At 35.3% G+C, this 22,961-nt stretch overlaps 2 protein-coding genes and 1 long non-coding RNA gene across 5 annotated transcripts in view; all 3 read right to left on the bottom strand.

Annotated features, from left to right (window-relative positions):
• The window catches only part of LOC137629557 (uro-adherence factor A-like), a 110,928-nt gene extending 105,565 nt beyond the window's left edge, over nt 1–5,363 (bottom strand). The window contains exon 1 of one of the 3 annotated variants that reach the window (XM_068360982.1): nt 5,018–5,363. The gene's annotated coding sequence lies outside the window, so the exon portion shown is untranslated. Of the gene's footprint in view, nt 1–4,788; nt 4,900–4,968 lie in introns of those variants that run through there. The other 2 variants (XM_068360981.1, XM_068360984.1) reach the window with 2 other exon arrangements.
• A 2,918-nt stretch (nt 5,364–8,281) lies between these two features.
• Nucleotides 8,282–11,510, bottom strand: LOC137629261 (uncharacterized). Its single transcript, XM_068360522.1, has 3 exons — nt 11,370–11,510; nt 10,932–11,255; nt 8,282–9,463 (listed from the first exon to the last, which is right to left on the bottom strand). The coding sequence occupies exons 1-3, from the start codon at nt 11,508–11,510 to the stop codon at nt 8,645–8,647; spliced, it is 1,284 nt and encodes a 427-aa protein (XP_068216623.1). The 3' UTR covers nt 8,282–8,644.
• Nucleotides 11,511–22,737: 11,227 nt separating this feature from the next.
• Nucleotides 22,738–22,961, bottom strand: part of LOC137629556 (uncharacterized) — a 1,349-nt gene continuing 1,125 nt past the window's right edge. The window contains exon 2 of the long non-coding RNA XR_011041535.1: nt 22,738–22,961. This exon is cut by the window's right edge and continues 258 nt beyond it. This is a non-coding gene — a long non-coding RNA (uncharacterized lncRNA).

The raw sequence follows: 22,961 nt of genomic DNA, 5'->3' as shown, positions 1-22,961 counted from the left end.
CTTAGAGCGCCTCATTGCTGTTCTACGAGGAGAGTCGACCAAACTTGAGAAGTCAGCCTGGGCAGAGGCAGGGACTCCCAAGCCTGGTTCCTCTCCTGTGGCATACCATACGCCCGCTTTAGAAGTGAGCTTAGTAGGTGGGAACATAAAGGAAGTCTTCCCTAGTTGCTGTTTAGACTGCAACCACTCCCCTAAAATTCTTAAAGCTCTCTTAGAGGACCTAGCAAAGACGAGCTTAGTATACGTTGACTTAACAGGCTGCATGCCCAGCGAAAACTCAGATGGAGGAGAGCGGGGGGTAGCAGAGACAAAATGGTCCGGGTATACCTCTCTGAAAAGAGCCAGGACCTTACGAAAGTCAATGGGTAGAGGAGAAGACTTGGTTTCTTCCACGTCTGATGAGGGATCCAGGTGCGCAGCTTCCTCCTCAGAAACCTCATCACCAGAGTGTAGCGAAGTGAGAGGTAATGTAACAGTGGTATGCTGAACAGCAGAGTCTGAACAAGCGGGTGCATAAACGCTTGTGGTTTCATCCTCAAGTCTCTGTTGCTGAGTTAAAACCTGAGGTTCAGGCTGCAAAGACTGGTCAAGAAGAGTAGAGGAAGGTAGGCGCATGGGTTGAGGTGGCTGACTCCTGGCATGAGTATCATGTCTCAAGAGTTGCGCTTGCTGTAAGGGTTGCGGATGCGCAGTAGCAGGTTCCTGAGGAACGAGTTGAGGTTCCTGAGGTGTGAGCTGCGAGAGTTGAGGTAGCGGCTGCGCAGAACGCAGTTCTTGTCTCGCGAGTTGAGGTTCCTGAGGTGCTAGCCTAAGGTGTTGAGGGTCTCGCCTTGAGGAGGGTTGAGGTCGCTGCAGCGAGAGCTGAGGTGGCTGCCTCATGGATGGAAGAGGTTGTCGTACCTCAAGAGATTGTTGCCTCGCTGGTGGAACCGCAAGCGGAAGCGGAGGAAGTAAGGCATAAGCTTCCTGCTCCCATTGCTGAGGTTGCCTTAAGGAAGGCGGAGGTTGCTGCACACCGCTGGTAACTGGCAACTCAGTACGCGGTAAGGTATCCTGAGGAGCCTCAACTTCGTACGCCTGGCAGACTGGACTGCGGTTAGGCGGAGCGATCGCAGGAGGAGGTGTAACCTTCTCAGCCTGACACTCACGCATTAAGACCGCAAGCTGTGACTGCATGGACTGCAGTAAAGTCAACTTGGGGTCGACAGACGCTAAGGTCTGCTGAGGCGAAGCCTTAACAGAAGATGAGGTCTGTTGCGGCATCACCTTACCCCTCTTAGGAGGTGTGCAGTCACCTGATGACTGCGGAGAGTCAGAGCTAATCCAATGACTGCAACCAGGTTGTAGAGCTCTTGAGGTCTGGTCTTTGTGTTTGAGAGGTCTAGAGACCTGAGTCCAGCGTTTTCTCCCTGACATTTCTTCAGCAGACGAGTAAAAGACGGGCTCAATCGTCTGCGGGTGGGAGTGACGGTCTCTGTAAGACACGCCCGCAACCACCGAGGATACTTCTGTGCGCCGATCAAGGCCTGCCGAACCCTTTTGCCCTTCGACATTGCTTCTCCCCTGGGCTTGGGAGCTTGCAAGAGGTCCCGGACTGGGAGGACGACTGGCACGCACAGAAGTACCCTCACGCACCACACTGACACTGACACTAGCACTTGGCACCGCACTGACACTAGCACTTGTCACAGCACTGGCACTATCACCTCCCACTGCACTTTTGACCTTAAGTTCTTTGACTTCTGCCATAAGAGACTTATGATCACTAACCACCGATTCCACTTTGTCACCTAAAGCCTGAATGGCACGCAAAACAACGGACATATCAGGTTGAGTACAAATAGTAGGTTCGGGGGTAGCCACTACAGGGGGAGGAAAAGGTTGAGGATCATGAGGTGAGGAAAAAAGTGAAGAGCGAGAAGAACTCCTCCTAACTCTCTCTCTCTCTAACTTGGTTGAATATTTCAGGAATCGAACAAATTCAAGTTCCGAAAGTCCGGCGCATTCCTCACATCGATCTTCCAACTGACAGGGTCTTTCCCTACAGTCAGAACAAGCGGTGTGAGGATCTACCGAGGCCTTCGGAATACGCCTATTACAAGACCTACATCGTCTATGGGGTGGGGCTTGTGAATGGTCAGACATCTTGAATCAAAGAGTTAGTCAAGGGGGATTCCAAATCAAGCAAAAAGATCGTTAACCATTAAACAGAACTAAATAAAAGCTATCTAAGCTAATAGAGAAGTTTCCAGTATAGCGACAGCCGAAATCTGAGAGAAATACTTCACCAAAAGCCGTGAACAATACTCCAAGATTATAAGCGTATCCCAGAACGTCTTGCCGGAAGCACGACAGAGGAAAAATTGAGGCGGTGTCAACAAGAAGTACTGTAGTACCTGGCCACAGGTGGCGCTGGTGAGTACACCCCCTTCTAGTATAGTGATAGCTGGCGTATCCCTCCCGTAGAATTCTGTCGGGCAACGGAGTTGACAGCTACATGATTATCGGGTAAGTTTAATATTGAAAAATACAGTATTTACTGTAGTCTGATCATTGGAAATGGAAGCAAAGTCCATATTCGAACAAATACTGGAGCATGAAGCTACAACTCACTTCTTTATTAAGTGTGTATTCACACCTTTAATTTTGTATCATTGAAAATTAACGCCAAAGTATTAGCCACGGGGCTAACGCACATAGCAAAACATAGTCCGCTTGCCAGAATATATGAGCAATGAGATAATGTTTAATCTTGAGTGAAGCAAGCATACAGCAAAGCAAAAACCAAAAAATCTTTAGCTCAATTAAGTGAGGAAGTATTTGTAGTACGATGAAAAAGACCATAGAAAATGGGATAAAAACACCTGTTTTACACGGTCAGGAAGTCCTGGCAAACAAAAGCTCCGGTGTTTAGAGTGTTTCATTACTATTAACTCAGTTTTGATTACAGTAACTGCATGTTTTTTTTTGTTACGATGACTTTTTTTTATGGAAATGACTGACAGGAAAAAGTTTACAAAAGTTCATTTAAATTTCAACACAATAATAAAGTACACTATAAGGTAAATATATAATACTTCAATTCTTGGCCAAATACATGAACCATATATTTTTCCTACTTGCTACTGGTATCTTGTGTTTTATGTATTTCTGACCATGATTATTAGGGTAAACCGCCCGTTCATGAGTTTTTGGACCCCCTTACACAGTATAAAGACAATTATGGGCAACCCCAGTGGGAAACCGGGGTTTTTGGGGAGGGGAAATGTCATAAACGAGTGATTTGCAGCAATAATAATGGTCAGAAATGCAAAATAAGCACAAGATAACCGGTTATCTTGTGATTATTCAACACTTTTGCAATTTGTAAAAGGGTACAGAACCTAACAAACCCACCTAACCTAAGCTAGTAGTTCCCAGGTCACAACACCAGGATTGGAGGAGGGGGGCAAGACCCCAGGACCCCCTTCCCAGGTTACACCCGCTAGCTGGACTCCCCCTTCCCAGGTCACAAACTAAAAGTAAATCACAAACAAATCCTTATATTATGATAAAGTAAATAAAAAATAATTCCTTACCTTGTGACTAAGTTTTTTCGTTTTTTTTTTTCTTTTTTTGTCTTGGTAACCTTTACAGAAGCTTTACAGTACAGTAGAAAATATGCTGGTCTTCCCTAAAAATTAAGTAAGAATCAGACCTTTAAGGTATTATTTCGCTGTTATTTTTCAATTTCACATGAGTAACAATAGCTTTACACTGAACGGAGAGCATTTCCATCATAATCAATTGCCAACATAAATGAAATCACACTAAAATTTTAAATATACTGATGTACTTCCCTTGAGTTCCCTCTTGGAGACTTCTTTACGTGATGGTGGTTAAGTTGAAACTGAAGGGGAAGGCGGAAGAAAAAATGGCTGTTGTAGAACAACATCCCGGAACTTATGAAGAAGTACAGTACTTGTAAGCTGTTTATTGGTTTAAAAAAACCACCTGACAAATACGTCATTGTAAATGCACAGAAGGCTCCCCAATCCAATCAGAACCGAGCCTGCGCAATAAGTCCCCTTCAGTCGCCTAGATGTATACAATGGACTTCATGAAAAACATCCTTCACATTTTAATCAACCGATATGCAAGTTATATGGGAGCCTTTGTAGTTTGTTTGGACAGTGAAAAACCACATTTTACAGACACAAGAAAATCACCTAACAGAATGATTCCTACCTAACCAACCTAACCTAAGGTTCTCCATCTAACCTAACCTAGGAGCCATACCCTTAGACTGCCGCACTACATTCACCCCAAACTGGGATATGACCTAACCTAAAGTTCCCTAATTACCCTAATAGACCTGAATGTCTACCCTAAAAAAAATACCCCTACACACTCAATGGACCTGTGTATTATTAGTTTCTGGGAATAGGTTAGTTGCTTCAATAAAGGGTTTTAGATAAGCTGTATGTGATTTACTCAGTTCCAATCTCATAAAGAATAACCTTTTATGCACAGAAACCACCTGGGTATGACTAAAAATTCAACTTGGCTACAGCTCCAAAATAACTTAATAAATGGGGATAACCCGTTGCAATGAGAGAAATTATTTGAAAAATAAGAAAAAATACATGGTTGAGTACCTAATTGCCTATAGCCTACGTACTCAAAAATTTGTTATGTTTGCGAAAAAAAAAAATTACTTTTATCATATTCAACCTGACCATTACAGTGAATTTAGATCAAATAGCAGTTTCCATGATTTAATATTAGTTTAATTGTGCGTGTACATACACCAGAACAGCAAACGCCTTCCACAATAATCTGAGTGTTCCGAGTTGTTGAAATTTCATGTCAAAGAGCATAATGATATGATATCTATATTATCAATGACATAAAATTCACATTATGTTGGGGCAGAAAATCGATAGTGGTATAAACATAACTAACAAACAATCAGCTTTGTTTACTTACAAAAATACATCAATTATACGTGCACAACAAGCCTTGCGTTTATACTTACTAACAACGAAAAGATCACTCAAGGGCGCAGTTGCCAAGTACAGTAATATAACAGTACTATTTTATATCACCCAGGGTTGCCAGGTTGGCCTTTTTCAGGCCAAACCCCTCAAATGTGGCCTTTTTTTCGTGCGAAATATCTAAATTTGGCCTTTTTGAGATTGACTGGCCATAAATGTTATATTTTTTGTCCCTTTTCTACTAATGATTTGGCCTTTTAAAGCTTCCGTTGATTAAAACTTGGCCTTTTCTCATTTAGAAAACCTGGCAACCCTGATATCACCGATTGTTAAAAGAAAAAAAAAATTATTAATAACACATTGTCCCAATAGATACACTGGAGGTCTAGAGATACGCGTCATTCGACTTCAACTACATTACAAACACTGAAGTAGAAGTACTTGTGTTTTTCATTTCTGGAAATCCAGGTATGGTTGACCCATGATAATCCTAAACACCTGTTCTCTCGTGGGGATTTCAAGGGGTGAAATTGGTCCTCTTACTCCACCTACTTTTACCTACTTAATCCCATCAAAAGTGCCCGGAAACTCTCTCTCTCTCTCTCTCTCTCTCTCTCTCTCTCTCTCTCTCTCTCTCTCTCTCTCTCTCTCTCTCTCTCTCTCTCTCTCTCTCTCTCTCTCAATTCATTTAGGAATATATATAATGATAAAAAGAAGAGGGATGAACCTCATGAAACTTGTAAAATTCTTAAGTTTACTTTTTAATACTTTTAGAAAAACGCTGATTCGTAAGAGTTAACATTTACGTACACACACACACCACACACACACACACACACACACACACACACACACATATATATATATATATATACTATATATATATATATATATATATATATATATATATATATATATATATATATATATATATATATATTATATATATATATATATATATATATATATCTGTCGTGACCGCTGAGACAATATCTGACCCATTGTATAACTTACTTGTGTCAAAATGATTCAGCCACTTTAAGGAAACATGAACACAGTACTTGGACACGATCCATTCAAACTGAGTAACTGATAAAGCGTAGCCCCTTTATGACAGATCCTTTTTGACTAATCTCAGGATTAACCAGAGGTGGCTACGATTAACCAGAAGTTAAATCCAGTCTCTCTCTCTCTCTCTCTCTCTCTCTCTCTCTCTCTCTCTCTCTCTCTCTCTCTCTCTCTCTCTCTCTCTCTCGTTAGTCTTGCGAGCATATATATTTCGGTGCTACTATAGCGTGAGGTCTACCACACTATAGCGTGAGATCTACCTCCCGTTAGTACTATAGCGTGAGGTCTACCGCTGAATTATTCGTCCCTCATAGATAAAACATATTTCATACATTTCTCTAGGCAACGAACACTTAATTTAAACATATCTTAGAAATGACTTAAATAGATAATTGGATTTCTAATTACATTAAAAAAAAGGAATAAAGGTAAAACTACACATGTTATCATGTATTTCCATACATTTATTCTAGCGATACACTCTTCGTACATCAAACATGTTATCACATATTTCCATAAATTTATTCTAGCGATACACTTTTCGTACATCACGCATGTTATCATATATTTTCATACATTTATTCTAGCGATACACTCTTCGTACATCAAACAGGTTATATCATATATTTCCATACATTTATCCTAGCGATACACTTCGTACATCAAACAGGTTATCATATATATTTCCATACATTTATTCTAGCGATACACACTTCGTACATCTAAGAATGACACAAATAGATCATTGGAATTTTTTCTCATCACCTTCCAGCAAAAATGATCAAGATGAGACTGGAACAGCTGAAAACCAGCACCTCGCAATAATCTCTTCAGAATCATCGTTTTAGCGTCCAACCATGATCGCTCAATTGCCTGTGTGTGTGCTCCTGTTGCTGGTGGTTCACTGTAGAATGCTGATATCGATGATATCTCTTTTAGGCCAAGGGAAAAACTGATTTAGGAGATCGTTCGTTCGTGGAGTATTACAGCCAACTCTTCTTGTTGGCACGGGGCTTTCCCTTGGTCGGCCCGTAGGAAATTTAGAAGCTCCATTTGCTTCCTTTTATATGGGCAGGTCACGTGGACAGGTCACGTTTTTTGATGGATTTGGGCAGTTCACATGTTCGATGGTTAGGTGCGGGGCTCTGGGACGCTGGTCACGCGGTAGACCTTACCCTCCACCTGGGTAGGCGACATATGGCGGTAGACCTCACGCTATAGTAGCACCTATATTTCATAAGGTAAGGTTTCCATTTCTATAATGATAATTGAAACCAACATTTTTTTCGAAATTATAATCTCAGCCTATTTGCCAATTTTATACTATTGTAGTAATAAGACTCTGGCAGATGGTGAGTTTTAAATCTGATTGACAAGTACATCTTGGAGGTCACAAGGGTAAATTTATCAGGCAAAGATCAGTGAGCCATATTTATTCCCTAGAATGACTGATCTTGGAGTATAAAATGCAGTTTTTGAAACTGCATAAGCTATCAAACTTAAACGATTGGAAACTTAAACAACTCGTGGAAACAGTACACAGTGTGTACAAGCATTTCACAATAAAGATAAACAGCGGCCCTTTTACTTATGTAACCAAAGCATGTATCCGCACGTCTAAAGCCACAAATGTTAAGGCCCCCATACACTATCGAGCATCGAATCGCGCTTCGTGCAACGCGTCGAGTGTTCATAGTGTATGGGGGCTTTCGCATCGTGCAACGAGCCACTCGCAGCTGGCTCGACGCTATCAAGACATTCCTGATATTTTGTGGGTGGAGCTTCGAGCCAGGTGATAATTTGTTGGGTACACGAGGAAGGCTCCATTATTTTTGTATGTTGAGTGAAATTGAAGATGGATAGCGCCAATTTAAGAGAAGTGTTAAGTGACTTTATAGACCTGTACCAGTCTTTCCCGTGTTTGTGGAAAATTAAATCGGCAGATTACTATAACAAACACGCAAAACAAATTGCTCAAGACAAATTAGTAGAAAAACTGAAAGAATGTGACCCTAATGCTGATCGTGAATCATGTTTACGTAAGATTAATTCTCTACGTGCATCATTTAGAAAAGAATTTAAAAAGGTTCAGGCCTCATACAAATCTGGAGCCAGCACAGATGACATTTATAAGCCCAACTTATGGTACTACGAAAAATTACTCTTTCTGAAAGACCAAGAAATGCCAGACGCTCTAGGTCTACTATATAGGAGGAAAGCTTTGAAAGAGAGATGGTAAGGGAAATTTATATTTTTATTAAACACTAATTATCCTTTTACAATTTCAGTGATGCTTTCTCCTTGAACAATGTGACTTGTACTTAATATTTTAAGTACTATCTAGCAATGATATGAAGTTCTATACATACAATTATTAAGAAACAATATGCACTTCTTATACAGAATTAATTGTTTTAATTCATACAAAGTTCACCAAAACCTTAAAGCACCATGAACTAAATAATTAATTTGTTTAGAATTTAACTAACTATCCAATGGAAAAGTCTGAGACCAATTGTTAGTTTAATTTTTTTTTTACTTATTTTTTTTTTTTTTTGGCTAAAGACTACGCTGAATTTATATATACTTGGTCTCGTACTCTAGTTTCCTACTGACTTGTCTTGCCATGGAACGGCACCTTCTTCCATAAAATAAGCCATAAATTGATTCCTGACTTCTTTAGCTTCTTGCGGAGGGTTTCTGGTATGTGTCCTTTCCAAAGGTTGTAGAGCAACATCTCCGAGCATTACATCAGGAATGGTTATGTTTTCAATGCATAGGCCTATATCATTGCTTACATTTTCCGGCGGCAAATATGATGCACTACATTTTCTTCTCAAAAAGTTATGTAGAACGCAGCATGCTAATACTACTTTTTCTATATTAGCAATCTTTAGATTTATTGGTGAAGAAAAAATCCTAAAACGTGAAGTCATAATACCAAATACATTTTCGATTATTCTTCTTCCTTTAGAGAGCCTATAGTTAAATACTCTGCGCTCCTTTATGAGGTCTTTGGAGGAATAAGGCTTTAAAAAATGCTTCCTTAACGCGAAAGCCTCATCTCCGATGAATACATATGGCAAAATTCTGCTACTATTTTCTGGTTTAGCTGGCTCTGGCAAATTCAGTTTCCCTTCGCTTAATAGGTCTCCGAATTTTGTGTTCTCAAGCACACCTCCATCTGATATTCGCCCATTAGTGCCAACATCACACATAATAAACTCATAGTTGGCATTTGCAAGGGCCAACAGCACAACACTATTGAATCCTTTGTAGTTCCAGTAATAAGACCCGGAATCATGGGGAGGAGTTATGCTTATGTGCTTGCCGTCAAGCGCCCCGCAACAATTAGGAAATTGCCATTTGTTTTCAAATTGTTGTGCGATTGCTTTCCATTCTGCGACACTCGAACGAAACTGAAAAAGAGAATATAAAGAAAATTATAAATATTATACCATATTATATAATGCAAATTTTAACAAGTTACTTAAAAAAAGTCACATGATATCAATTTTTTCCATCTGTAAATCCTAACTTTTTTTTTTTTAATGGACGGGAGAATCAGGACGGACCAGAAGGCTCATTCTCTAGCCTGACCTCAAATATATATATATATATATATATATATATATATATATATATATATATATATATATATATATATATATATATATATATATATATATATAAAGAGAAAAAAAAACAATACAGAAGAAAAAAAAGGGCAAAGCTCAAAGGGTAAAAGATGAAGTAAATAAATGTTTTATTTTTAGCCTGATTTTGCTTAGCCAACGAAAAATTTATAAATGCCGAAATACAAAAGTTTGTACACATTTTAAATATTTTTCTTTCTTCTTCCACAGTTGGATGAAACATCTGTTTCTTCACCAACAACTGTAACCATTCCCACTCCTTCTTCTCCTACAGGCTCCGAAGCATCATCTTCTACATCTTCTAAAGGATGCAAGAATTCACAGAGGGATTTTTATAAGTTACTCTCCGAGCGTCTCCAGAAAAAGCAAAGTAGTAAATTCGATGCTCAAGTTAAAGCTTGGGCAATCCAATTGGACGAACTCCCAGAAAGCACTTCGATGGAGGTTATTCGTCTGGTGAATGATGTTTTGTACAAGGCCAAAAAAGGATGCATTAATGAAATGTCCCATGTTGTCAATGGACACCTCAATCCTCTTTCTGGGACCCAACCTACAGGAGAGACCCAACTTGCATCATATTTCCATAACTTCTCTGGTAATGAATTCATATAGATAGGAAAATTATATAACTAGCCTTATCAATGAAGGAGTTTTCATTTTTATTTTGTTATGTTACAGAAATGAATTTCTTATTGAATTTTCTTTAAGTAGGTAATTAGTTAGGAATCCTCAGTTTTCATTTTTATTTTGTCATTTATTTCTTTTATTGAATTTTCTTTAAGTATATAATTAGCATTATCAATGAAGGAAAGAAATCCTCAGTTTTCATTTTCATTTTGTTGTTACAGAATTTTTTTTAATTATATACAATTTCTTCTATTTTTTTATTTTCATATAAGGATTTTGATGTTAGCTAAAAATGAAATATCATTAAAAACTGATATAGCCAGTGTTTTTTTTTTCCTTATCAAGTATCAATGTAGCTATAGGCTAAGGTACCTATAAGATAAAGTGATATTAAAATTGAAATTCATGTTTCCTTCAGTTAATTAATTACCTATCATTAACATATCTTTTATGACTGAATAACATTAATTAAAGCTTCTTCATCACAATTTTTTTAAACTTTGAAATGTATCGGTATCGATACATTGCTAAATAGAGATATCTGTCGGTATCGCTAAAAATGTTGGTATTGGCATATCACAAAGAAAAACAAATGTTGTCTTACCTTTAAGTAATGGGGTTTGAGCACTCTGTATATCGCATCACAGGTTTCAGGAATAATGTGTCCCAATGCTTGTGGAGAAATACACGTTGAGAATTTTAGATCTTCATAGGATTTCCCAGTTGCTAAAAAGCGTAATGTGGCTGCTAGACGCTGATGGGGAGAAATTGCTTCTCGAAGTTTCGTATCTTTCTTCTCAATAATAGGAGTTACCATGGAAAGAAGCTCTAGGAACGTATCTTCGTCCATCCTCAGATAGTTGAACCAATCTTGGGGCTCTTTCAATCTAAGTTCTTCTAGCAAATTGGTATGTGAGAAATAATTTCTCTATAAAAGCCACGATTTGCTCCACTTTGATCGCTTTTTACGTTTTTTCTCTTCGAGAGCAACAGCAATGCTTAAAAAATCGTCTGTGTCTAGGTCTGAGGATGACATCTTCACTGTGCGGAAAAAGCGCTTAACTGAAACAAGGCTCTTTAGTGTGTGGCCTCCTTCGAGTTCGAGCCAAGCTTGAGGTGACTCGAAGCGCGATTCGATGCTCGGTAGTGTATGGGGGCAACTAACAGTTCGTCGAATAATCATGCAAGAAGAATGTGGAAAATCTAAATTTCTACAACAAACAAAGCATCGACTACTCGAGACGACTTCAACAAATATGTTTTATGAAGAACAGTCTTAAACTTTTATGCACGAAAGGAAATCCCCACTTTAAAAAAAAAATACTGGTGGAAGGTGAAGAAAACATTGTATTCAATGGATGCAAAGGATCTCTAAGGAAAGTCTACATGATATATATATATATATATATATATATATATATATATATATATATATATATATATATATATATATATATATATATGTGTGTGTGTGTGTGTGTGTGTGTGTATACAGTATATGCACACACACATATATATATATATATATATATATATATATATATATATATATATATATATATATATATAGAGAGAGAGAGAGAGAGAGAGAGAGAGAGGAGAGAGAGAGAGAGAGAGAGAGAGAGAGAGAGAGAGAGAGAGAGGCGAAGATTAGATTGACTTTCTTAGAGATCATATAAGCCGAAAGACCCTTGATTGACGGATGTGACCACAAGTACGGAAATATCGGTAGTGAAAGATAAGTATCTGAAAAGGGCAGAACAATTAAAAGATTTAAAAATTCTTTTCTTTAAATAACTCCTCCAAGTTTATTAAATGCATTGTTTATCCTTAGTTGTCAGTTTTCAATATATATTATTATTATTATTATTATTATTATTATTATTATTATTATTATCCAAGCTACAACCCTAATTGGAGAAGCAAGATGCTATAAGCCCAGGGGCTCCAACAGGGAAAAATAGCCCAGTGAGGAAAGGAAATAAGGAAATAAATAAATGAAGAGAACAAATTAACAATAAATCATTCTAAAATAAGAAACAACGTCAAAACAGACATGTCATATAATAAACTATCAACAACATCAAAAACAAATATGTCATAAATAAACTATAAAAAGACTATGTCCGCCAGGTCAACAAAAAAGCATTTGCTCCAACTTTGAACTTATGAAGTTCTACTGATTCAACCACCCGATTAGGAAGATCATTCCACAACTTGGTCACAGCTGGAATAAAACTTCTAGAGTACTGCGTAGTATTGAGCCTCGTGATGGAGAAGGCCTGGCTATTAGAATTAACTGCCTGCCTAGTATTACGAACAGGATAGAATTGTCCAGGGAGATCTGAATGTAAAGGATGGTCAGAGTTGTGAAAAATCTTATGCAACATGCATAATGAACTAATATATATATATATATATATTATATATATATATATTTATATATATATATATATATATATATATATATATATATATATATATATATATATATATATATATATATATATATGTAAAGATGTTGATGTTATTTAAGTGATCTTGTGCAAGCAAGTACAGTGTTGTAAAGAAAGGGTGAGGGAAAATAGGATACTCCTCCCTGTATTAATGTTAATATCTTAATCTGGTTTTATTGTTGTTTTCAAAGTGTTTCGACTTGTCTCTAAAGAGTGATTCCTTCAAGGAAAAGTGAACTATGTTTTTACGCTCAGACACGATAAGTTCTGGCAAAGAGCTCTTCTCAGCGGTCACCACAGAATAACTTATATTCTAAGGCTTTAGTAGGGTTCAATTTTCTGATGCATAAGTTAATGCTGGTCGGACCATCTCATTAAATACTTTTCTTTTTTAGAGAAAGTGGCATATTTTACATTACATAATCTAAGTTTGATTACTAAAGTCTCTCCATCCCATGCTTATCTTTCTTTTAATTTCGGTCTCGTAGCCTAGGGAAACTCTCTCTCTCTCTCTCTCTCTCTCTCTCTCTCTCTCTCTCTCTCTCTCTCTCTCTCTCTCTCTCTCTCTCTCTCTCTCTCTCTCTCTCTCTCTTTGGTTTTCATCCCTTATTTATTATAGTGTCCTACACCATCTCGTCGTGTCAGGGATTACTATGTTAATCTCAAAGTTGATATATTCCTAAGTAAGTTTGATAAAACGAAAACCACAGTATAACGAAGCATGTATTCTTTCATTACAATTTTAACATAAGAATAATAAAGAACGCAATTTGTTTCCTCATACCTTTCTTTTTCTACCAATTTTTTTTTTTGTTTTGAGTTTGATTGACATGTTAATTGAATTGTGTAATCTTCAATAAAAACAGATTTTACTGTATGTTATTTACATGAACGTGATCAACAAAGTAATATATGTTACTTGTACAAGAAGTGTTATTTATTTATATCTTTTATAAAATATTGTTCATCATATTCATAATGAAATAAACAAATGAAAATAAATGAGATACACGAATTCTAAATGTCATCCTTTAGAAATATATGGAAATTTGCAAGAAAAATGTGGATGTATACAATCTCACGAATTCTTTTTTTATAAATTTTCCTCCATCGATTATAGTTTGAAAATCACGGCCCCAAGATTATACAATAAGCTTCCACTATATGTTAACATAAGACACATGAGTGACAAACATAGGCTATCTGAACCAAGAACAAATAGTAAATTTGGTGAAAGGGCTTTTAGCTGCTGTGCGCCTAGACATTATAATAAACTGCCAACTGAAATGAAGGACCTAAAGGGAGCAATTGAATTTAAGAAGAAACTAAAGACATAACTTTTCACAAGATCATATGATCTGGAAGATGCTACAATCAAAGAATTGTATAAGTTATAATGAAAATGTTTCGTTAGATAATTGATATGGACCCGCCCGAGAAGTAGTTCACTCGACTTCAGTGGAGGGTTGGATTTAAACCCAAAACAAGTAACAAGTATACACCCGAAAGACCAAAGATATTAAATATTTAAGACTTTTATGAGGAAACCGAAGACTCGTTTTCTAAATGCTTCGATAATGTGGATTTGACAATATGCGGCATGAAATGCTGAATGCCTTGGAATGTATACGATAAAATGACTTCAGAAAGGTTATGTAGAGAATGGGGTTCCCCTGTATTGTATATATGACCTGCAAATGAGCGCTTTAAGTAAGTGTAACGACATTCCTGTTTTCCTGAGGCTAAACTAACTAGTTTAGCTTTTCGATCTCGTGAGATTAAAGCTCTGTTGATGGACCTTGATGCTTATGGAGGTGTAGACCCAAATGGTATTTTTCCTTTGTTTTTTATAAAGACAGCAGATTTCTTAGCTCCAAAGTTATCTGTTATTTTGCGCAAGTTAGCAAGAAGAGGAGCTTTTAGCACTAGTTGGAGAATTGGTAATGTTACTCCTCTATGTAAATGTGTTTGTGGTAGCTCAAGTCCCACTGATTACCGCCCAATTTCCATAACTCCCATATTATCTAAAGTTTTTGAACGTCTTCTGGCAAAACGTCTTAATAGGTTTGCTGAAGGTAATCATCTACTCCCTAGTTTGCAATTTGGTTTTCGTAAAGGCCTTGGAGCATGTGATGCCCTTCTTACAATCTCCAATGCTGTACAGAAATCCCTTGATTGTGGTCGGGAAGTTCGTATGACTGGCCTTGATTTTAGTGCTGCCTTTGACCGTGTTAATCATGAGGCCCTTGTTTTCAAACTGAAACAGTTGGGAGTGGGTGGGTCGTTTCTTAGCATTATTATTGATTTTTTAAGTAATAGATCTCAAAGAGTTGTTGTTGATGGGCACCATAGTGATTATAGGAATGTGATATCCGGTGTTCCACAGGGTAGTGTTCTTGGCCCATTACCTTTTATACTATATACACATGACATGTGGTTTGGCCTAGAAAACAAGCTTGTTGCATATGCAGATGATGCTACTCTCTTTGCATCAATTCCATCCCCTGAATGTAGATCTAGGGTTGGTGAATCCCTTAATAGAGATTTAGCTAGAATTAGTGCATGGTGCAAATTATGGGGTATGAAGTTGAATCCTAACAAAACTCAAAGTATGATTGTAAGTAGGTCAAGGACGGTGGTTCCTCAACATCCGGATCTCAGTATTGATAATGTTTCTTTAAATATGTATGACTCTTTCAAAATTTTAGGTGTGATTCTCGACAGTAAATTTACTTTTGAGAAACATATAAGGTCTGTGTCTTCTTCAATTTCACAAAAAATAGGCTTATTGAGAAAGTCTTTCAAGATTTTCGGTGATCAATCTATTCTGAAGAAGTGTTTTAATTCTTTCATTCTACCTTGTTTTGAGTATTGTTCTCCTGTCTGGTCTTCAGCTGCTGATTCTCATCTTAATTTGTTGGACAGAAACTTACGGTCTATTAAATTTCTTATTCCTGATCTAGATATTAATCTCTGGCACCGTCGTTCAATTAGTTCATTATGCATGTTGCATAAGATTTTTCACAACTCTGACCATCCTTTACATTCAGATCTCCCTGGACAATTCTATCCTGTTCGTAATACTAGGCAGGCAGTTAATTCTAATAGCCAGGCCTTCTCCATCACGAGGCTCAATACTACGCAGTACTCTAGAAGTCTTATTCCAGCTGTGACCAAGTTGTGGAATGATCTTCCTAATCGGGTGGTTGAATCAGTAGAACTTCAAAAGTTCAAAGTTGGAGCAAATGCTTTTTTGTTGACCAGGCGGACATAGTCTTTTTATAGTTTATTTATGACATATTTGTTTTTGATGTTGTTGATAGTTTATTATATGACATGTCTGTTTTGACGTTGTTTCTTATTTTAGAATGATTTATTGTTAATTTGTTCTCTTCATTTATTTATTTCCTTATTTCCTTTCCTCACTGGGCTATTTTTCCCTGTTGGAGCCCCTGGGCTTATAGCATCTTGCTTTTCCAACTAGGGTTGTAGCTTGGATAGTAATAATAATAATAATAATAATAATAATTAGATATACCGGTAATCAAATTAATACTACCATAATCAAAAGGTAATGATATGAAACGGTTCAATGTTTTTAACAAATAGCAACATGCTATTACCAAATCTCTATCAAACATGTTTTTGTAATCTACAATGGCTATAAGAGAAAAATAATTAATATCATATAATAGTAATAAATGAAAGTTCCAAATTCAAAATCAAAACAATGAACCCGAAGCTTAACATGGAATGCTATAAGCTACACAGGCAGTCTTAACAGATATAAAAGGCGAATAAATAGTATAAATCTATACATATATATATATATATATATATATATATATATATATATATATATATATATATATCTATATATATATATATATATATATATATGTATGTATATATATATATATATATATATATATATATATATATATATATATATATGTATATTTATATATATATATATATATATATATATATATATATATATATATATATATATATATATATATATTATATATATATATATATATATGTGTGTGTGTGTGTGTGTGTGTGTGTGTGTGTGTGTGTGTGTGTGTGTGTGAACCTTGGAGGAATAACCTCTATTCCTCCAAGGTATGAACGCACGCGTCTTTGGCAAAGCCAAGAGGGAATGGGGGCTAAATACTGTTGTTGTTGTTGTGGATTATAGCCAACAGTTCTCGTTAGCACGGTCCACTCCCTTGGCCCGTGGAAAAATATAAGGAAGGTTATCACCGGCTAAGTACTTTCCTCCAAATTCTTAAGTCTGCTTTGAAAGCGAGACCACTTGCTGTCATAATGAGAGCTTGACATTTGAATAGCCGAAAGTCGTAGGTACCGATCTTAAGGCGGATCTTCCTCGGATTAGTCCAGGTTAACCTCAAATGGCCTTTTAAATCTCGCCTGAAGGCATCGTAAATCAATATTTCATTAGCGTTGTGACAGATTTATCGCCTATTGAATAGATTCATAAACTAAACTTGGCCAAAAACCGTTATGTTATTCGCCTGTATTTTGTTGTTTTATACGAGATTCTCCTAATGGGTGTCCTCTAAGAAGAATATGTTAAAAAAAAGGTATTTATCATATAAGAAATAAAGCCAGAATAGAGTAACATTGTGGAACAGTAGACCTATACAAAATTTATGAATTTCATGGTATGTAAACTGTATTTTAAAAGCATTCCTATTCAGATTTGTACCAAGATTATTTTTTCCAACATATAGGCCTAAGTTGTTTATTACATTTCCACAAAATCTTATACTTATAGTAAACGTGACATGATTTTGGAAAGCGCTGTCAAGCGTAGGCCTATATATGCGTAGCCACCACGATGTATGGCGAAAAGCTTATTCTATGGGCCTTGGCGAAAAGGTCCTCAAACCTAATTTCGTTACCCTGGAAGGCAATGGGAAGCGTTTTGAAAGCTGGCCAATTCGTCCAGGCGAAGGAAGTTGAAACTGGTGTTGCAGATTTCTACATTAATTTTAGATGGATATTACCTGTTCTAGTGGTAATGAAGGGATTTTTTTTTTATTTGCGTACTTACATATGTATCAGTAAAGAACCATTATACTGTATTGCAAGACTATGCGCGTGTTATATTTACAGTCAATGCTCACGTTAGCCTATAGGGTATAAGGGATTATTGCCCAGTTAAAGTGTGTTTGTAAGTCCACTTATGCCCATGCTGTTTCCAATACTCCATTTATTTTGTAAACCGACATATTGTAAGCCATAGAATATTCCAAAACTAAAATTTTGGCTAACTATATAATATGGGAATCTATCGATTAACTTGTATTTTGTCAAATTTACGAAGGTCGATATGTACCTAAAGACAAAATCACACGTTGCAATATTTCCGACGTTTTTTTTTTTTTTCGAAAATAAACAGAAATAGGAAAGGGTGATGGGTATAATGAATGCAATTATCTTAAATTTTAAATTTCAATTACCCGATATACAAAAACTAATATTTTAATTGTTATCGTTTCGTAACATTATTTAGTCGTACAACAAAGAACCGTGGCACAAACGTTGCCACTTTTCCGATATAGTTTCTCAGGTCAGCGATGGACATTCGTTAATCAGCTTTCGTCTGGAAGTATTCCTTGTGAGCAGGTAGCCCACTTGCAACGTAAGTAGCTTGACCTTCACACCTAGATATAGGAGAGAGAGAGAGAGAGAGAGAGAGAGAGAGAGAGAGAGAGAGAGAGAGAGAGAGAGAGAGAGAGAGAGAGAGAGAGATGCCTCAAATATTAAAAAGTAAATCAAAGGCGACACAAGAATCCAACTTTTTGTCAGCCAGAATGGAAGGTCATCCATCCCTATCCATAGCAACAGGTAGTAGGTTGGCCAGGGCACCCGCCTCCCGTTTGAGATACTACCGCTAGAAAGTTATTGGGTCCTTTGACTGGCCAGACAGTACTACACAGGATTATTCTCTCTGGTTACGGCTCAATTTGTCTTCGCCTACAATACACAGGAGAGTTTAGCTTATTCTTTCCACACACTCCTTTGTCCTCGTACAGCTGTCACCTGACAACACTGAGATTACCAAACAATTCTTCTTTGCTAAAGGCGTTAACTGCAGTGTAATTGTTGAGTGGTTACTTATGGGAGAAGGACACTCCACAATAAAATTATTGTTCTCTAGTCTTGGGTAGTGCCTTAGCCTCTTTACCATGGCCTTCCACTGTCTTGGATTAGAGTTCTCTTGCTTGAGGGTACACTCGGGCACGCTGTACTATCTTATTTCTCTTGTTTTTTGAAGTTTGTAAAGTTTAGATATGAAAGATCTAATTTAATATAGTTAGTGTTCTTGAAATATTTTATATTGATTGTTTATTACTTCTCGTGTAGTTTATTTCCTTGTTTACTTTCCTCACTGGGGTATTTTTCCCTGTTAGGGCCATTGGGCTTATAGCATCTTGATTTTCTAAACAGGGTTTTAACTTAGCTTATAATAATAATAATAATAATAATAATAATAATAATAATAATAATAATAGAAAGTAATTATTATTATTATTATTGGTCAATCACGAGAGATTGATTTTAATGTTTCGAAATATTTTTTATTAGAAAAAACAGCAAGGAGATTCTGTTATTTATGTTTCTAAAGCAATTTTCCGCATAGCAGAGGCAGCCAATTTAAGCAACATTGCAGTTGAGAGAATCTGTAGAAAAACAAGACAGAAGAGTTGTTTGGAAAGCCAGTTTTTATATCAAGAAAAGGCAAAGGACAAATACTGCCATAGACTTAAGTTCGATATAAGACGTGTTATGAAAAACAATACTTAAATTCTACTAACTTAAAAAAAAAAAAAAATTCCAACCATTGATAAAGTGATGCTTGAAATGTTAGAAAATATTGACTTCACGGGTAGTTGAGAATCTTTAAGGAAAATTATTATTGAGATAGGATTTGGTTAAGCAAAAGTTACTGGGCGACAGTTTTAAATTGAAAGATTTGACGGACAGTGCTCAAGATCAAGATTGTTGGCAAAAGAATTATTAAAGCCAGAGAAAATGGACATTCTATTATATATCTGGACGAAACTTGGGTGAACCAGAATTATACTCTCTGAAAATGCTAGATAGATAACACAGCAAAGAGTGCAACGGGAATTAAAGTGCCTTTAGGAAAAGGAGGGAGGCTCATAGTATTACATGCCGGGTCTCAAGAAGGATTTGTTCCTAATGCAGTACGTACTCATATTCAGTGCAAAATATGACGTTGACTATCACAGTTAAATACAGGGTCGTATTTGAACAATGGTTCCGTAAGCGGTGGCTATCGAATATATCCCCATCTTCATGAGGTAAGGATTTTAATTTGTTGAATTATTTTTTTTTTTTTTTTTTTTTTTTTTTTTTTATGATGAGCTAAATGCGGGACAAAAGGCCGTCCCGTGAGCGTCTTGTCCGGGACACGGAACCAAAGGATCAAAGTCGGGACATGTCCCGCAAAATCGTGACATCTGGCATACCCTCATCTTTCACAATTGCAATGGATAACTCATCTTATCACACAGCAAAATTAGACAAAAACTCCCACAACATTAAATAACAAGTCACAGCACCAAGAGACAATATGTTAAAAACTTTTGAAAATGGTCAAGGAATACTCCCGAAATAGGTCGACTTTTCAAAATTAATTACCAGCAAATGCTAAAGTACATAGCATAATTCAAAATATAAGAATAATGTGAATGCATATAGTATGCTAAGCAATGAACTGGCCACGTATTTTTCCGAAATAAAATTCTTAATTTTATGCAATTAAGTAACTAAATGGTACTGAAACTTCTAGCAAAATACATTATTATTATTATTATTATTATTATTATTATTATTATTATTATTATTATTATTATTATTATTATTATTATTATTTTTATTGTTATTATTTTTATTATTATTATAATTTACTATTCTTTATCATTTGTGACCATTTATTATCATTTATATTAATTAATTATTATTATTATTATTATCATTATTTTCATTATTTTCCTCATCATCATCATTAATACTAATACTAATACTAAATATAAATAAGTAATAATAATATGTAAATAATAATAAATTATAATAAAGAAATGAATAATAATAAATAAGCAAATAATAATAATAAATAATAATGATAATGAATAATAATAAATATTAAATAATATTTAATGAATTATAATTAATAATAATAATGATACTATCAATACTAATACTCATACTAAAAATAATAGTAATAATAATAACAATAATAATAATAATAATAATGATAATAATAGTAATAGTAATAGCAACATTAATAATAATAGTAATAATAATATTAATAATAATAATGAATAAAAATAATAATGATAATAGTAATAGTAATAATATTAAAATAATAATAATAATAATAATAATAATAATAATATAAATTTCAGTGTTTGATTATACTGGCAATTGTTGCGCAGCCAGCCATGCGAATGACTATTTCAGATATATTTCTGTTTTCAGATGAGCAACAATAGCTATATAGTAAACAGAGACTGTTATATTCTCTCGGGAGACGTCCTCTCGAAATGTTGTAAAACAGCACACAGGAATTTAGGAGTAAATACTTCAAAGCCATTAATTAATAATAATAATAATAATAATAATAATGTCGTGGTAGGAGACCCTCTTTTTGGCAGGTTGAGTTAAAAGTAATGGCTGCATCGGCAAATGCGCTCTAGAGAAGAGAATTATCCGGAAAATAGAAAAATTGGATAAGAAAATAAACTCTGCCGATGCAGCCATTACTTTTAACTCAATAATAATAATAATAATAATAATAATAATAATAATAATAATAATAATAAGAGCTAACTAATGATCAAGTCATACAATAAAACATTAAAATGTTTAACAAGCAACAGTGAACTAAACGGAATGAAATAATAATAATAATAATAATAATAATAATAATAATAATAATAACAATAAGAGCTAACTAATGATCAAGTCATACAATAAAACATTAAAATGTTTAACAAGCAACAGTGAACTAAACGGAATGAAATCAGTGAACACGGATTCGTGGAAGTTTTTGCATACAAAAAATAAATGAAAGTCATTTGATAGTTACTTAGTGATCTTTATTGCCAATTAATAATCAAAATCACCTTCAAAATACTGACCGATTTTAATTAAACACAAGCCTCCTTCACTCGCCATCAGTCATTTCTTTTTACACTTCTCGTTTAAAAAGTGACGATAGAAAGAACCATATACACACACAGTATTGTATAGTTTACATATTTATACAATTGTTTCTTTTATATTCACTTGCAACATATTTTTTTTCCAACATTGAATTTAGAAATATGTAGAGAAAAACCAAGATTCAGGACTCATAAAAGGAAAGGCCTTGAAATTATATTCACATGACAATTTGGATATAAAGTAGGCCTTTATCGCTGAAGAGATCATTAAAATAATATTTTATTGGTTTTACAAGAAATAACCACGAATTAATTCATCTAATTCTTCGTATTGGAGAGAGATGTGAATTTCTTCTTTCATGCGTTGCATTTTGCAAAGGTTATGTCTAGTCACTTTAGATTTCATATCACTTTTCTTATTACTGTACACTTGTACGTACCATAAAAGTATACAAAGGGGGCAGAATTAATTTCTTACTCATAATGGTGATGATCAGAATAAGAAAACAGGATTTCTACATTTACTCCAGTTTTACAGAACCCTTTCAAGAAAAAAAACCTGGAACCCCTATGTAATGCATATATAGTATGTTTGAATACATACTGTTTTATATATATATATATATATATATATATATATATATATATATATATATATATATATATATATATATATATATAAGGGGAAGATGTAATTTCGATCATAGATGATTTAGCAAAAAGAAAGTCTGGAAAAAATATTTTATTGTGAAAGGCTCAATTTGAATATATTACAATACACCTGGAGACGAAGTAAAAAAAAAAACCCTCAATTTTATAACGATGTGTTAAATGCACAATCATATGCTACAAAGTGACATACCAACTGTAATACAATATAAGGTTACTTGAGCCTGAGTAATAATGCCTAGATAAATTTTATTTGCCATTTTCTACAGAGAACCAGAAAAG

This window comes from Palaemon carinicauda, chromosome 37 (assembly GCF_036898095.1).
Source record: "Palaemon carinicauda isolate YSFRI2023 chromosome 37, ASM3689809v2, whole genome shotgun sequence".
NCBI lineage: Eukaryota > Metazoa > Arthropoda > Malacostraca > Decapoda > Palaemonidae > Palaemon > Palaemon carinicauda.
Note: the sequence above shows the minus strand (reverse complement) of the source record. Positions and strands in the feature narration are given on the sequence as shown.

Excerpts from the sequence above, each read along its gene's own strand:
- LOC137629261 (XM_068360522.1), bottom strand. The coding sequence starts at position 11,510 with ATGATTATTCGACGAACTGTTAGTTGCCCCCATACACTACCGAGCATC. Across the intron at positions 11,256-11,369 it reads TTAAGCGCTTTTTCCGCACA|AGAAATTATTTCTCACATAC; the intron begins GTGAAGATGTCA and ends TGGCTTTTATAG. Across the intron at positions 9,464-10,931 it reads TCAAACCCCATTACTTAAAG|TTTCGTTCGAGTGTCGCAGA; the intron begins GTAAGACAACAT and ends TCTCTTTTTCAG.